General features: G+C 36.9%; 1 protein-coding gene across 1 annotated transcript in view; it reads left to right on the top strand.

Annotated features, from left to right (window-relative positions):
• Window positions 1-975: 975 nt before the first annotated feature.
• Window positions 976-17,819, top strand: part of GOLPH3L (golgi phosphoprotein 3 like) — a 39,969-nt gene continuing 23,125 nt past the window's right edge. Inside the window, exons 1-2 of the mRNA XM_026486624.4 lie at window positions 976-1,177; window positions 3,054-3,248. Coding sequence (XP_026342409.1) covers window positions 3,066-3,248 — 183 coding nt within the window. The 5' untranslated portion in view covers window positions 976-1,177; window positions 3,054-3,065. The remainder of the gene's footprint in view (window positions 1,178-3,053; window positions 3,249-17,819) is intronic.

A 17,819-nucleotide genomic window follows, 5' to 3' on the forward strand; every position in this document is an offset into this window, starting at 1 on the left:
ACTTTGATGGAGTGTATTAACATGGTAATATATAACATACCATTAAAAATTGGTTCTTTATCTTTTTTAACTTTTTTTTTTTTTTTCAAGGCAAAATGAGGACCGATTTTTAAGGTCTGGCATTTCGGGCAGCATAAATAAAATATTGTTCAGCATCTAGACTCTTTCATGGCTTCTAATTTTTATTTAATTAGCAGAAAATGTTTAGGTACTAATTTTGAGATCATTTTGATAGATGGTGCTTTGCAAGAGTCGAGCACACTTCCCAGAACCTTTGAATGGTAGTGTGAAAAGTACTGTGCGTTCAGTGAGAAACCTGGGACCTGGTTTCAGCTTCCACCATTTCTTTTGCCTTAAAAAAGGAAGACTTAAAACTTGGTGTGTATGCTTCTGGCAGTTTCAGCAGCCATATTATAAAACATAGATTATCCATAGGTTTGCCAGTAACAAGTGCTAACAGAGAAGGTTGGTGTGCATGTAATGGTAGAAATGTACCCATCCTGCTTAATGTATACCAAGTAAACGTCCACAGACTGACCCAGATCAGGTTTTTCTGGAACAGGAAAGTTAGGGACATGCTACTTGTCGAAAACAACCAATTTTAAAATGTTTATTTATTCTTAGCTTTTTTTGGCTCCTAGCACATCTCACCTAATTGTCCTAGAAGACGCTGCTGCAGTTAACACACCTGCTCCACAGATCGACCAACAAAAACGTTTGTAGATGGGTAGCTTGCGCTTGCTCACTGAACGCTTTGATTGGCCAGTTTAATGGGGGTGGGGAGCGCACCTCCCTTTTACCAAGGTTACTTCATTGGATTGACCAGCTGTCAGGTTGACCCAAACCTGCCTCCTTTTGGTGGTGTTTGTCGGGATCGCAACACAATAGCCCGAGGAGAGCCTCCCCTTGTAAGCTCCGATTGGCTGAACTCAACCTTGGCGGTTTCTGATTGGTCCAATGAAGAAACACCAAGGTAGGTTGCCTAGGGATCCTAAGGAAGCTGATGTGTTATTCCTTCTCTGCATCGAAGGATCAGGAAGTTTGTGCTCTCTGCGTGGCTGAGAAGTTTTTTTCACCTACTAGGACGAGGCGGGAGGGACGTGGGGGAACAGGTGTCCCCCTAAAATAGAGCGCAAGCTGCTGCGTGCGTCCGGCCGTAACCCAGGAGTAACGACAGGTAAGCAACGGAGGATATACATTTCCTAATGTCCAAAAAAAGCCTACAGATTTTTTTATTTTATGGGGAGAGGGAGGTCTTATTTAGTTACTTTTTGGTCTTTTTTTTTTTTTCCAAATAGAATTTTTAACTAGTAAATGTCCAGGGGGTGTCAGTTCCTCAAAATACCCCCCCTTTTTTTCTCTGAAGACTTAAGTTTCTTGGATTGGGTTAGGAAATAAACCCTGTTCCCTTAAGCATTTATTTCATTTTTTTTTTTCTCCTTCACCCTTCTTCCCGCCTCCCACCAAGAATTGTATTTGAAATATAGCCTTGTACAAAGAATCTTTTGTAAGTCACTTCACTTGTATTTCTATTTAAAAATGTTCACATGCATTTCTGAGTATATATTTTAATCAGTATATATTTATTGAGCAGTTACAACGTTAAAGACATTGTGCTAGTTGCTATGGAGACTATAAAAACCCAAGAAGACAATGTCCCTGCCCTCAAGAAGTTTACAGTTGAGAGACAGCCATACCAAAAGAAAGACTATAATAAATACTTTAAAGGATGTAAGTATAAATAAAGTTCTGTGAAAGTACAGCTGAGAGAGAGACCAATTCTGGCCATGGGACATAAGGGTAATGGAGAAGGGGATTCACTTAAGGCTTTACCTGGATCCTCACTAGGCCTTTGAAGAATGGGTAGAATATAAAGAGGAAAGGAAAGGGGAGAGAACACCAGCATGTACAAAGGAGCAGAAATGGCAGCATGGGACATGTTTTAGAAATGGTTTGTTAACAGTACGTAATTGAAAGTAACGTAATGGGAAATATTGCTAGAACAGGATCCAATCACAGAAGCTCTTGAATGTATTCTTTTGATCTTGAAAAAGATGTTCTTTTAAATAATTACTGGTTAAAAAGATTTATTGTATGTCATCTTAAAAACTGACGTTTAGATTTATTTTAAAATAAAGTATGCTAACTTTAAACTTTATCATACATGATTTAGTGCCATTTCTCTTTTGACTAGATTTTTAAAACATCTGTTGTACATGGTATAAAAGGGCATGTGCTTTGACTATTTTTGCAATTGAGAAAGAAGTTGTTAATCTTTTTAACATTCTCTTGCTGATACTTTTTGTTGGCAGCTATTTGAGTGTTTGCAAGATGGCTAGCTAGGGATAGCGATGAATGTTTTCTGTCTATATGGAATTATACACATGATCTTCTGAGTGTTACTCTGTAGATGTGATTTCCAAAGGGAGTGCATGAGATGAGTTATTATGGGAAGAAAATATGAGAATATATATATTTAGTTTTTCTTATTTTTTTACTTTTTTTTATATTTTATGATGTGCCATTGAATGTTTATAGAAGTTACATATAAATTATTACATGAATTTTGGGCCTGGAGTCTCACAATTTTTTGCTGTCCCATGTTATTTACTTGGGGAGGATTCATTCTGTGAAAGAGGAGTTACAATGATGTATATATACTCCTGGATAATAAATTATGCGCACAAAATCAGCAGGCTTAAAAGATGATCATTTCTAAGAAAGAAAGAGAGAGAGAGAGAGAGAGAAAGAAAGAAAGAAAGAAAGAAAGAAAGAAAGAAAGAGAAAGAAAGAAAAGAAAGATAGATAGATAGATCAGTTGTACCAGTCTTTAAAATTACTGATTTGATTTTCTGTCAATGCCTTCTGTGCCTTCAAGCTATTGTACTTTGGAAAACATACTGTGTTACCCGCCTAATTTTTCTGGTCATTACTTCTTTCTTTTTCTATTTAAGTTTATATATATTTCATATTTGTACTGGGTCTGTATGAATATGTATATGTTTTTGTTTGCATAAGCTCACTTACACATATTTTCTTTCATCACCCCCCAGAAACAGGTGAGAATGACCACTTTAACTCACCGAGCCCGTCGCACTGAGGTAGGCAAGAACTCTGAAAAGAAGGTAGAAAGTGAGGAAGACACTAATCGAGACAGGAGTCCAGACAACGAGGACTCTGGTGACTCTAAGGATATTCGCCTTACCCTTATGGAAGAAGTATTGCTCCTGGGACTGAAAGATAAAGAGGTAACACAGTTGGGTTTGCTGGGCTCTCCCAAAGATTCTTGAATATTGAATGTTTTTAGGAAGTAATCTGACAAAATATTTTTCATTAATGCTCAATTGGCTATAGAATGGTGCTCTAGCCATCTGGGGGCTGGGGGAGTTTGGGAGGGTGGCTGATACTTGGAGGATAAAATCCAGAAGTATATTTACTTGAAGTGTAATTTAATTACAAAATTCCTCCAAAATTTTAGAAGATACGAGAGAGTATAACATGTAAAATTTTTGTATTTGCAGTTTCCCAAGTGAAATTAATGGTGAAATAGCCTCCTATTAAACTAAGAAAGAGGGTGCACACATTGAAATTATCTTGAACTATGAGGAGGAAAATCTTTTAAATGACAAGACAAGAAACATGTATGATTAGCTGTTTTACAAAAATAAACAGTGGATAGGTTTCAACTTACAATGCAGTAGAAATAACTTTTTTTAATTCTAGTCTGTGGATCTTTAGAAACTAAATAACAACTGATAAAAGAATATTTTAATTTTAGAAAAAATTTTAAATTAATTGTAGATTTCTCTTTCTGAGTTTTCCCTTATTAATAGAACACTTTACAATAGAATTAGTCTTGAGATAGCAAGTCTTATGGTATAATCACATATTTGTTGGTTTTCATACTGTAGCACATTATCCTTCATTTGTAATTTAACTTTCATTGTGTTTCACTTTCTTCCTTCACGAAGAGGTTATGAAGAACTATAACTGTTAATATTTGAACAATCTACTTCTTTTCCAGGGCTTTTCCAAGAAAGCCTTTAGGACATATAATAATAATAATAATGTCACATTTATTATTGGCCTTGGTTTTGAAAACTTAAACTAAAATGTTACTTTACATTAAAAAAGAGTAAATTTGGCTTTGATAATTATCCTTAGCTAGTAATGAATTCGCTACATACACCTAGTAACATATGTTCTTTTCTGCATTGATTCCTTAATTTGGGATTATCCTTGTTTCTTAGACTTTACATTTTCTTTACCACTTTTCTGTTCTCTGTTTTTTGTCATGTCAAATTACTTGAACAAAACTTACAAGACTTCTTATAGCCTGTGTATTGCTAAAACTGATATTAGAGACATGCACATACGTACTTCCAAGACACAGATATATCAGAAAATCTTGCCCGCAGGTGTACTTTCCTATTTGCTGAGAAAGTTGATGAAGCTCTAGTTTTATGAAAATCAAGCCAATGACAATGCAAAACTGACTCTCCAAGAGAGTAGGTCTGAAGATTAGGTAGTATAAATACTGTATTGAGATGTTTACACAATGCCAAGGAAATGCTCACTGACTGTAGAAGAGCATATTAGAACTAAAAAGCTATTTGGTTTGTTTTACTTTTTTTTTTTTTTTTAAGATTTTTTATTTATTTATTTGACAGAGATAGAGACAGCCAGCGAGAGAGGGAACACAAGCAGGGGGAGTGGGAGAGGAAGAAGCAGGCTCCTAGCAGAGGAGCCTGATGTGGGGCTCGATCCCACAACACAGGGATCACGCCCTGAGCCGAAGGCAGACGCTTAACCGCTGTGCCACCCAGGCGCCCCTTGTTTTACTTTTGAATGGGAATGATTAATTTCCTGCTGACCCTAGATACTAGAATTTTTGCTTCTGTTTTGTAGAGAATCTAACTTTGGACTTCTCTTTATGTGTTTTTAAATTTATAATAGTTGGTAGTTAATATAAGGAAATAGAATAAAAGTAAAGGAGCTCTGGTGAGATACTGTACAAAGATGAAAAGATAATTAACCTTTTGAATAATTACCCTTTGAGTTGTTCTAATTTTATTTTTGAAAATAGTTGGTAAATTACATTTTTAGCTTTCAGTTGGCTCAAGACGAACAAGAAATGATAAATTCTTAGGTGTAAATAAGTAGGAGAGGTCAAACCTTCTGATTTATTAAAGCAGTAGTGTTGTTCAAAATGCCAGTAATATAACTATCTCTTCTCACCTCCTAAAGTACTCATAGATTTATTTAATCATTGTTTAGTGTGATTGGGGGCACCATTATGCGCTTAGCATTATGCAAATAGTAACATAAATATAAAATAGTGTAATATATGGTCGCTACCCCCATGAAACTTGCATGCCAGCTGGGGAGACAAGACATACATACTTTTTAAAAGTTAAGTAATCCAAAGGTCCATCAACTGTGGAATGGATAAAAATGAATCGTCCATTTATCTAAATGAGTATGAACATCTTACAGAATGAAAATGAACAGTTACAAAACATTTGTGATTCTCATGTAATGTTCAGTAATGGAAGCCAGACTCAAAAGACATACTGTATGATTCCATGTATATAAAATTCAAAAAAACTAAACTATAGTGTTTGGGGTTGTATGTTTAGATGATTAAAACTATAAAGAAAAGCAAGAAAGGTTTTACCGTAGCTGTTAGCATAGTGGTTACCTTTTTGTAGGGGATGAGAGTATTAGTGATTAGAAAAGAACATGAGGGGGCTTTCTGGGTACTAACAGTTTTCTGTTTCTGTACTTGGGGAAAGTTTCATGTATATTCACTTAGAGATAAATCATTGAGCTTTTTTCACTTTTGTTTCATGCACTCTTCTGTGTATGTATTATATTTCACAGTTCAGAAGATTTCTAAAGAGGTAAATAACAGTAAAAATCCAGCAAGTTTTTCCATGTTAGAACAGTAAGAGCCAAGACAGTTGGAAGGAAGGGAGAATGTAATGGGTTGGAATAATCGGGGAAAGAATGAAGGCAGTAAAACAAGCTGGGCCTTTAAGAACAGATAGGATTAACATAAATGGAGTGAAGGAAACACATTCTGGATGAGGGAACCTGAAATTATCATGAGCTTGATGAGTTTGGGAGATAATTAAGTACCCACTATGACTGAAGTATTCTTGGAGAACAATGAGAGTCAAAATTGGCAAATTAGATTCAGACTAGAGTGTGGCAAATTTTGAGTGCCAGGCAGAGACTTTTAGACTCTTTATTTATTTATTTTTATTTTAATTGCAGTATAGTTAACATACAGTATTATATTAGTTTCAGGTGTACAATATAGTGATTGAACAGTTCTACACATTACTCAATGCTCATGACGATATGTGTACTCTTAATCCTTTTAACCTATTTCACCCATCCTCCCACCCACCTCCCCTCACAATGATCAATTTGTTCTCTATAGTTATAGATTCTTTCCTTTAAGTAAGGGGATCAGCCTAATGAAAACAGCAAAGCCCATTTCATTTTTGTGTCCAAATTAAGGACTTAATTATATTTTTGCTCTGTGTTCTTTGTGAATATATGTTTTAATATGTATATAATGGCTTGAGGTTTGTGACATGTCAAAAAAATCCTAAGTGTTAAACTTTGCATCTCAAAGTCCCAAAGTTAACTTTTGCTCAAGATTTCCATAAGATTCTTTGTTTAGAACACAATACTATAATTTTTTAAATTGTATCTGTTTTAAAAAAAACATGGGATGCCTGGGTGGCTCAGTTGGTCAAGCATTTGCCTTCAGGTCATGATCCCAGGATCCTGGGATCAAGCCCCATGTCAGGGTCTGCACTCAGTAAGAAGTCTGCTTGAGATTCTCTCCCTTTCCCCTTGCTTGTGCACATTCTCTCTCTCTAAAATAAATTCTAAAAAAAAAATAATAATAATAAGTAGAAAATAGAAAATAATAGAGTAGAAACTAATATAAAGAAACTAATATTTGAAGAATTGTAGGCCTAGAAAAGAATGACAGTAGGTCACATATAGTCAAATCACTTGTGAAATATTACTGCCATCCCTTTCTTAAGATTCTACTGAGGCGGGGCGCCTGGGTGGCTCAGTCAGTTAAGCATCTGCCTTCGGCTCAGGTCATGGTCCTGCGTTCCTGGGATCAAGCCCTGCTTCATGCTCCCTGCTTCTCCCTCTGCCCCTCCCCCAATGCTCATGCTGTTTCTCACTTGCTCTGTCTCTCGAATAAATAAATAAAATCTTAAAAGAGAGAGAGAGAGAGATTCCTCTGAAGCGTAGCTGCCATAGAATGTTGTTTTTTGTTTTTTGGGGTTTTTTTTAAGATTATTTATTTATGTGGGACGCCTGGGTGGCTCAGTCGTTAAGTGTCTGCCTTCCGCTCAGGTCATGGTCCTGCGGTCCTGGGATCTAGTCCCACATCGGGCTCCCTGCAGCCTGCTTCTCCCTCTCTCTCTGCCTGCCACTCCCTCTCTGTCTCTCTGACAAATAAATAAAATCTTTTAAAAAAGAAAGATTATTTATTTGAGAGAGTGAGCAAGAGAGAGAGAGAGAGAGACAGAGTGCAAGAGCCAGGGGAGGAGCAGAGGGAGAGGGACTAGCAGACTGCAGTGAGCCTAGAGCCCGAAACCTGAAGTGGGGCTTTATATCACAACCCTGAGATCACAACCGGAGCCTAAACCAAGAATCAGACACTTAACCCACTGCACCACCCAGGTGCCCCAAGGGTCAACTGTATTTTAAAGCTATTCTGTGGCAGGGGCGCCTGGGTGGCTCAGTCAGTTAAATGTTTGACTCTTGGTTTTGGCTGGGATTGTGATCTTGGGGTCGTGAGATCAAGCCCGGCTTGGGGCTCCAGGCTCAGCGAAGAGTCTGCTTAAGACTCTCTTCCTCTGCCCCTCCCCACCATGCACTTACACTCTCCCTCTCTCTCTCAAATAAATAAATACATCTTTAAAAAAATACAGTTGACCCTTAAACGACATGGGGGGTAGAGGTGCCTACTACCCATACAGTTGAAAATCCATGTGTAACTTTTTGCTTAGCTTAGCTGCAAATAGCCTACTGTTGTTTAAGGGTCAACTGTGTTAAGCTTCACCGTCTTGTGAAAATAATCAGGAAATCTAAGTATATGTTGAAGTCTAACCTTTTGAGTACATTTAAAATTAGATGTTATCAGGGGCCTCCAGTTGGCTCAGTTGGTACAGCATGAGACTCTTGATAGCAAGGTTGTGAGTTCAAGCCCCTCGTTGTGCATGGAGCCTACTTAAAAAGTAAAATAAAATGAAAATAAAATAAAATAAAAATCTCAGTTCAACAACACTGCCCTCAACTGAGAAAATTAAACTTGAGCACCAACCTGACCAAAATAATATAGATTTATTTTCTGTTGAAATCAAAATCCTATTTATTTATCATTATTCCCTTTGGTAGGAGTTTTAATATAGATATTATTGACTTGTGGACAGTTAATACTTTAGTTAAATTGCTAGGATATTTGAAACTTCTCCTTTATGAAATCTTTATTATTAAATTAAGTTACTTATAAGAGGAGTGAGCTTTTGACTTTTGGCAGTAATCTTTTTAATTTGTGGATAGTGTTTTAACCCTCTTCCCTTCCTTGCAAAGATTTCTCCTAGTAATGCCATTTATTGAATACTTACGTGCTGTGACGTAAAAGGTTTTAGTCATATTTCTCATGTCACTGGAGTCAAAATTGGCAAGAAGTATTGCTCGTTGGAATTATGGAAATATATTTTCATTCATTTGGTCACCAAAAACTTACTGAATGTCTCATATATAAAGTGCTAGATATTGAAAGAGAACAAAGACAATTGTCCCTGCTTTTGAGATATTTATAGTCTAGTGGGATGAGAGTGGCTGGAGAGGTTGGGAAGGGGATTGGGAATGCTAGCAGACCATTGCAGTACATGTAATGTGTGTGTGACTGTGTTCTGGGTAGAGGGAACAAAGAGGAAAGGTACCTAACCCAGATGCGTGGTGGAAAATGCTAGTGGGAGAGGGGAGGAAAGAGATACTGGAAAGAATTCTGGGATGTGATAACTCTTTTATTTTTTTAATATTTTATTTATTTATTTGACAGAGAGAGAGAGACAGCCAGCGAGAGAGGGAACACAGGCAGGGGGAGTGGGAGAGGAAGAAGCAGGCTCCCAGCGGAGGAGCCTGACGTAGGGCTTGATCCCAGGACTCTGGGATCACGCCCTGAGCCGAAGGCAGAGGCTTAACTTAACGACTGAGCCACCCAGGTGCCCCTGGGATGTGATAACTCTTAACTGGAATTCTGAAGATGAGCAAGAGGTAGTTTGTGAGGAGAAACAGGTTCTAGGAAGAAAAAAAAAATCAGCTTAATGTGATAATTTCAGTGATTTGCAACTGGAATAACCACAGGTATTTGAAGGCATCTCATCTCCTTTAAATGAACTCAGATGTTTTCAAACTCAACTACCAAAACTTAGCTGGACATTCAGTATTCAGTCATGTATTTTATTAAGTTTTCTAAAATTGTGAAATACAGCATATCTAAAAAAATATATAAACACATATGTACAATTTAACAAGTAATTTTAAAGCAAACAATCATGTAACCACCCCCAAAAGAACATTATCAGCATTGTGGGGTCATCCTCTGTGTCCTTCCCTAATCACATGCTGCTTCACCTCCCTATACTTCTAACATGTGTGTGTATATTCCTAAACAATGTATTTTAGTTTTGCCTGTTTTTAAACTGTATGTTATTTGGTTGATACTGTTAAGTATTTTTTTGTTCAATAGGATGTTCGAGAATCATCCGTGTTGTTGCATATAATTTAATTCAGTTCACTGCAATATAGAATTTCGGTTATATCACTATTCCACTATTCATTGAATCTACTGGTTAACAGACATTCAGGAGTCCATTATAAACGGTGCTACTAAGACTATTCTTACATTTATCAGTTATGTTCTTTCAAACAATGCCAGTATTCATACATACAGAAAAATGATATGGGGCGCCTGGGTGGCTCAGTCGGCTAAACATCTGCCTTTGGCTTGGGTCATGATCCCAGGGTCCTGGGATCGAGCCCCTCGTCGGGCTCCTTGCTCGTTGGGGAGCCTGCTTCTCCCTCTCCCTCTGCCTACTGCTCTCCCTGCTTGTGCTCTCTCTGTCTCTCTCTGTCAAATAAATAAATAAAATATTTTAAAAAAAGAAAAATGATAAATCAGACTGGATAAAACTTGTAAGTTATAAAATATGTTAATGCCCAACTTTTTCAAGCTACTAATGATCATCCATCAGTTTTCATTAATTCATTATAATTTATTAGCAACAGGAGATTAGAAGGACAAGCTTTTTTAAAGCTGGTAAAAAAAATTTTGGTAAACTAATCAATAAACTTAAAAAAAAAACGCAAGAAGTCAGTATACAACTTGTCACTGACTGGCTATCAATGGAGAAAAGTGCTCCTCTTAAAAAGTTGCTCAGTCCTAAAACATTTTATTAAAATCAAAAGACTAAAAGTCTCATTTAGGTCACTGCCTGGTCTTTTAGTTTCCTGATTGCACAAAATGAACAATAAATCCCTTGTCAGTAGTCGTTGCCATTGTGAATAGGGCAAGTAAGTGTATCAGAAGGACTTGTTTGTCAGGTTTTGTGGTTTTTATTAACATAGGCTGTTAAAAAAAAAAACTATTGTTTTATTATATCCATTCATATAACCCCCCCAAATTTACTATGGGTACAAAAGGAAATAAACTGGGAGACCAAAGTCCTGTTTTAACAGTAGGAAATAATAGTTTAAGCTATTTCATTGAGAGCCTGCCTCTCCCTATCCCCCAACCCCTAATTGCACACTGTTCTCTTCCAAAATATCTGGTATAGATATTAAAATAAAAACCCCTTACTTATATTTGGACCTTTGGTTGTAGCCACTGAACCTATAAATTTGATGTGAGCCATTCCATGTCTTTTGTGTCCTCCATTTTTTGTGTTTGTATAACTTAGAGTTTTCAAAACATTTTGCACTTTCTCATGCTTGATCCTGCAAGGCAAATATTGTCTTCTCTTTACGAAAGCAAAGTTAATTGGTTAATTGGCCAATAAGTGGTGGAATTTATGTTCAAATTGACTCTAAAGACAGTTTTTAAAAGGACATGCTTGCAAAGCACATATGACATATTTTTTTGTATTTCTTGCTGAACAAAGAGAATTAATTGTTCAGGATTACTAATGCTTAGTGGAAACCCAAGAATTTCATTTTCTAGGATAGCTTCATATAGAGCTTAACTTATACCTCCTAGTAAGATAGAAGATTATTACATTCTGCAGTAATATTTGGCCCAAGTTATTTTTCAAGTCTTATCCATGGCTTTCTTATTTGAATGTTTAATACTCTAGCAAAGCTCACTCTGTTTTGTGTTTTTTGTTTTTATGTTTTGTTTTTTTAGCAAGCTTCGCTTTTAAAGATTTTGGGATCCCATAAAAAAATATTAAGTTGACATCAATAATGGCAAAATAAGGGAAAGTACCATTTAGCAAGTCTGAATGATATGGTTTTGTTTTATATTTCATCCCATTACCTCACAATTTAAGGAGGAAATATGAACGTCTTACACATTTTTTCATTTTTCTTTGTTCTGTCAAGGTACTCTGGTCATAAGGAGCAATAAGTCCAATTAAGAAGTTTAAAGAACCCAATTTTCAAAATGAAAAATGTTTAAAGAAGCAGTAAACACGGGACACCTGGGTGGCTCAGTCAGTTAAGCGTCTGCCTTCGGCTCAGGTCATGATCCTGGGGTCCTGGGATCAAGCCCGCATCGGGCTTCTTGCTCAGCAGGGAGTCTGCTTCTCCCTCTGCCTGCCGCTCTCTCTCTGACAAATAAATAAAATCTTAAAAAAAATTTTTTTCAGGCAGTAAATAATATTTGATTTGATTTATTATAACCATGTCTTCAGAAAGTTTAGTGTGTAATTAAATAGGCATTTTATATTTTTCTTTCTCAGTTCACAATGCCGGCCATAGATTACAGCCCATGTCATATATCTTCATTATAGAAGGAGGAGACTATTAACGAAAAAGATACAAATGAGTAGGTAGTGTACTTTTTTCTTTAATTTTAAAACGTAAGATAAGTTCCGTCTAGGTTTTTCAGTAGGAGTATGTTGCTCAGTTTGCCAGGGCTGCCATAGTAAGATACCACAGACTAAGTGGCTTAAACAACAGAACTTCTTTTCTGCACAATTCTAGATGCTTGAAGTCCAAGATCAGTTTCTCCTGAGGCCTCTCTGCTCATCGTCTCACTGTGTCCCCACGTGGTTTTCCTTCTGTGCGTGTATCCCTAGTGTCCTTGTGTCCAAATTTCTTCCTCCTATTAGGACACCAGTCGGATTGGATTAGGAGCTGCCACCCTAACAGCTTTATTTAACTTAATCACGTCTTTCAAGGCATTATCTCCAAATACAGTCATGTTCTGAGGTATTAGGGGTTAGGGTTTCAACATATGGATTCTGGGGAGACACACTTCACCCCATAACAATTATTTAGAAAGGTTTGAGAGGAAATAGATTTTGGAGATAATTTTGTAATTATTTATTTATACGCCCCTGGAGTACACTTCAGCCTCAGAAAGTGTCATTAAAACTATTATAAGGATGTGATTTTTCCTTCAGTTCAAGTCAGCCAACATTAGTTGAGCACCTGCTCTGTCCAAGGCACTGAGTAAAATAAGGGAAAAGAGAAGTAATTAAGATGTGTTTATATTTCCTCAAGAAGCATTTGAATCTGACATGGGAGAAAAGATCTGTATACAATAACCATACTACTAGATACAATATGTAAGTGCTGTAAGAAAGGTACAAAAAGCGCTGTAAGAACAGGGAAAAGGAAAAAAATAAAAACAAAAACTTGAAGAGGAGGAAATTCCTTGGATGTTACTTTGTACTTTCTATGTTTGTCCTCACCTATTCACAGTTGTCCAGAAGGTTTAAAGTGGGAATGGCAAAAAAATAAAAATAAACCCTCCAACTGAATCAATGGTTTTCAGGCTTCCATGTGCTCATTGGTAGATTGTGCTCACCCCTTGTTGCTATTATTGACTTTTTTAAAAAAAAGTATGTCGAAGATTTAAAAAAATAGCTTTATTTTTATTTTAAAATCAAAATAGGGGTGCCTGGGTGACTCAATTGGTTAGGATCTGCCTTTGGCTCAGGTCATGATCTCAGGGTCCTGGGATCGAGTCCTGCATTGGGCTCCCTGCTCAGCAGAGAGTCTGCTTCTCCCTCTCCCTCTTCAGTTTCTCCTTCAGCCCCTCCTCCCTCCCCCACTCTCTCTCTCTCTCAAATAAATAAATAAATAAATAATCTTATAAAATTTTTTAAAAAGCAAAATAGATTATACTAGGAAATCCTGAAGTCTACATGAGAAAACTTAGTGATAGGGGAATGAGATACATGGATATATGCATTTGTCAAACAAACTGAACTTAACATCTGTGCATTTCACTCTCTATAAATTATACCTCAATTTTTAATTGTATTTTTTTTTAAGATTTTATTTGACAGAGAAAGAGAGAGGGAGAGCACAAGCAGGGGGAGTGGCAGGCAGAGGAAGAAGCAGACTCCCAGGTGCCACCCAGGCCCCCTATACCTCAGTTTTTTGTAAAAAGTTTAAAGAAAATAAAAATCACCCATAATGTCACCACAGAAAGATAACTGCTATTAAAATATTTTTATATATGCTTATAGACTGTTTTCTGTGCATATATATATATACACACACACAGAGATGCATAATTACAAAAAAAAATTGATCACATCAGACAAAGATTTCTGGTTTTCTGCTCTGTCATCTTCCCAGAATCCCCACATTTCTCTTTTGTTACCTTCCCTGTAGTTTGTTTTAATTTAAATTCTGCATTTCCTCGGGCTCCTGGGTGGCTCAGTTGGTTAAGCATCCGACTCTTGATTTTGGCTCAGGTCCTGATCTTAGGGTCCCAGGTCAGCTCCAGGCTCAGCAGGGAGTCTGCTTGAGATTCTCCCTCTCCCTGTGCCCCTCTCCCTGCTCATACTCTCTCTCCCTCTCTCTCTCTTTCTAAAATAAGTAAATCATGGGGCGCTTGGGTGGCTCAGTTGGTTAAGCATCTGCCTTCAGCTTGGAACATGATCCCGGGGTCCTGGAATTGAGCCCCACATTGGGCTCCCTGCTCAGTGGGGAGCCTGCTTCTCCCTCTTCTACCTGTTCGTGCTCTCTCTTGCTATCTCTGTCTCTCTCTCAAATAAATAAATAAAATCTTTTTTAAAAATTAAAAATAAATCTTAAATAAATTTCCCCCCTTTTTAAAAGATTTTATTTATTTGACACAGAGACAGTGAGAGAGGGAACACAAGCAGGGGGAGTGGGAAAGGAAGAAGCAGGCTCCCCGCTGAGCAGGGAGCCCCATGTAGGGCTCAATGTGGGGCTTGATGTGGAGCTCGATCCCACAGCTTGATCCCTTGGGATCAAGGCCCAAGCCGAAGGTAGACGCTTAACGACTGAGCCACGTAAGAGCCTCTGCATTTCCTTTTAAAGTCCATCACAAATCCAGTGATGAGAAGGAACATCACAAAACGATGACCTTCCCATTCTTTAAGTTCCCTTGCATTTATCTCCCAATGTGCTTAGTTAGTGTATTTTCTAATTTTCTGATACGCATTGTTTAAAAACACAGGACTTGGGGGGCGCCTGCGGGGCGCAGTCGTTAGGCGTCTGCTCTCGGCTCAGGGCGTGATCCTGGCGTTATGGGATCGAGCCCCACATCAGGCTCCTCTGCTGGGAGCCTGCTTCTTCCTCTCCCACTCCCCCTGCTTGTGTTCCCTCTCTCGCTGGCTGTCTCTGTCAAAAAAATAAATAAAATCTTAAAAAAAAATGTTTTAAAAAAAATTAAATTAATTAATTAAATAAAATAAATTAAAAAAAATAAAAACACAGGACTTGGAATCAGATATATCTACATTCAGATTCAAAGTCTACCACTTAGGGGCACGTGGGTGGCTCAGTCGGTTAAGTGTCTGCCTTCGGCTTGGGTCATGATCCTAGGGACCTGGGATCAAGCCCTGTATTAGGCTCCCTGCTCAGCAGAGATCCTGCTTCTCCCACTCTCTGCTGCTCCCCCTGCTTGTGCTTTCTCTCTTTCCTTCTCAAATAAATAAAATCTTTTTTTTTAAATACTATTTTTTAAAAAAAGTCTACCACTTACTACATTTTTTTAAAGATTTATTCATTTATTTGAGAGAGTGCACTCATACTGGCGAGTGAGGGGAAGGGTGGAGGGAGAGGGAGAGAATCTTCAAGCAGACAATTTTTTTATAGCTGGTTTGTTTGAATCAGGAGCCAAACAAGGTCCACACATACATAGCTTTATGTTTTTCATAAGCTCTTTTTTTAACTTTTGTGGGACCTTTCAGTGAATATTTTGTGATGAAGAAAAGCAATATTCAGTTTAACCTAAATTACCCTTTTATGTAAAATTCAAATAACATTACCCTTACCATCTTTTTAACAAAATGGAATCAATCATTCCAGTTGTGCGATTTTTTAAAAAAGATTTTATACTTATTTTTAGAGAGAGAGAGCAGGGGGAGGGGTAGAGGGAGAGAGAATCTCAAGCTGACTCCATGCTGAGTGCGGAGCCAACCTGGGGCTTGATTCCAGGACTCTGAGATCATGACCTGAGCTGAAATCAAGAGTTAGACACTTAATCAACTGAGCCACCCAGGCACCCCTTATTGTGCTATTTTTAAAGTAAAATATAATAAATAAAATTTTACTTAAATTTAACATAAGAAAATGAAGTGAAACTGATGGAATTATTATTGAACTTCAAACATTTTTTTTATTATCAGAGGTATCTCCTAAAACACTGCTTTCTAAGCTTAAGAAAGATTATTAAGAGGTTGGGGTCATTTTTTCTAGCTGAATGTTTTAATTTTGGACAATATCCAGCTGACTTCTTGCTATAAAAAATAAAAATTAACATCTCTCCTATACCTTCTCCCATCTTTATTCCTTTACTTCCCAATTTTTAAATTATAAATTTATATGGTTATTTTTAACTGAAGTATAATTGACAGATAATGATTCAATATGTATACATTGTGAAATGGTCACTATGCTAAGTCTAGTTAACATCCATTACCACAGACTTACAGATTTTTTTTTCTTGTGATGAGAACTCTCAGCAACTTTCAAGTATATAATACAGTATTATCAACTGCAGTCATCATGCTGAGCGTTACATCTCCAAGACTTACTTATTTTATAACTAGAAGTTTGTACCTTTTGACCCCCCCACCCCCTACCCCTGGCAACCCCTGATTTGTTTTTAATTCCACATATAAGTGAGATCATACAGTATTTCTCTTTGTCTTATTTTACTTTATTTATGGAGCATTTATACATGTCAGTCTCTGAGTTAAATATTTTATATATGTAATTTAATTCTCACAATAGCACTATGAAGTCAATATTATATCTATAAAATAAAATAAGTGTAAAGCAGGACACCTGGGTGGCTCAGTCAGTTGAGCATCTGACTCTTGATTTTAGCTGAGGTCGTAATCTCAAGGTTGTGAGATCAAGCCCCAAGTCGGGCTCCTCGCTAGGCGTGAAGTCTGCTTAAGATTCTCTTGCTCCCTCTCTTTCTGCCCCTCTGCCCCTCCCCTCCCTCTCTCTCCATCTCTTAAAAAAAAAAAAAACCACACACACACACACATGCACACACATATATATGTGTATGTATATGTATGTATATATATATATGTATGTACATATATATGTGTGTGTGTATATATGTACATATGTGTGTGTATGTATGTATATATGTAAATATATATTTATATGTATGTATATATATACGGGTACTGTCAGTTAGGCAGCTGACCCTTGGTTTTTGCTCAGGTCATACTCTCAGGGTCTCCAGTCCTGCTTTGGGCTTCACACTCAGTACAGTGTCTGCTTGAGTTTCTCCCTCCTCCTCGGTCCCTCCCCCTCAGTCCCTCCACCCCCCCACACACATGTGCCTGCTCTCTCTCTCTCTCTCAAATAAATCTTAAAAAAAAATTATATATATATATAATATATATATATTAAACATTTGGTGGAATTTGAAGGCCTACTGAATATTTGATAAAATTAAGGAATTCTTGTTAATTTTTTAAAATAATCTTATTAATTTTTAGGGGTGATATTATTACAGTTTTTTTTAAACCTTCCTGCCTTGGGGAGAGTATGATAATATTTTATAGATGATATGTTAAAATAACTTGGATTTGTCTTGAAATAATCTGATGAGCAGGGAGAGTTATAGAAGAGAGATGATTATATTGGTAGCTGTTGAAGCTAGATGATGGATATATAGAGGTTTATAGTCTCTCTATTTTGTGTGTGTTGGGAACGTTAAGCCAAAAATGTTAAAAAGAAAAAAAAATGACATTTTCTTAACCACATGATTCCATTTTACACAATATCCTGTTGACTCCCTGTTATGAAAGATGATGAAATTACCACTCTCACAGTTTGTTCTATCTTTATTCCCCAATGTTGTATGAAAACTTGTAATATATAGGTTCCATCATTTCGTAATTCACACAAAGCTATTGTCTGAAGGAAAGCCCAAAATTGAAGTTGGGGAAGAAGCATATGGGAAAATTAGTGTTTAGGAGAGCAGACATGTGTACTGTATGTATAAAGAAAAATCTGGTTTTACATATACCCAAAAGATAATAGGATGATGAAATTTATGGGTCATTTATATTCTTATGATTTTTTTCTTTCCTAAT

This window comes from Ursus arctos, unplaced genomic scaffold, assembly GCF_023065955.2.
Source record: "Ursus arctos isolate Adak ecotype North America unplaced genomic scaffold, UrsArc2.0 scaffold_12, whole genome shotgun sequence".
In the NCBI taxonomy this organism is placed as follows: Eukaryota; Metazoa; Chordata; class Mammalia; order Carnivora; family Ursidae; genus Ursus; species Ursus arctos.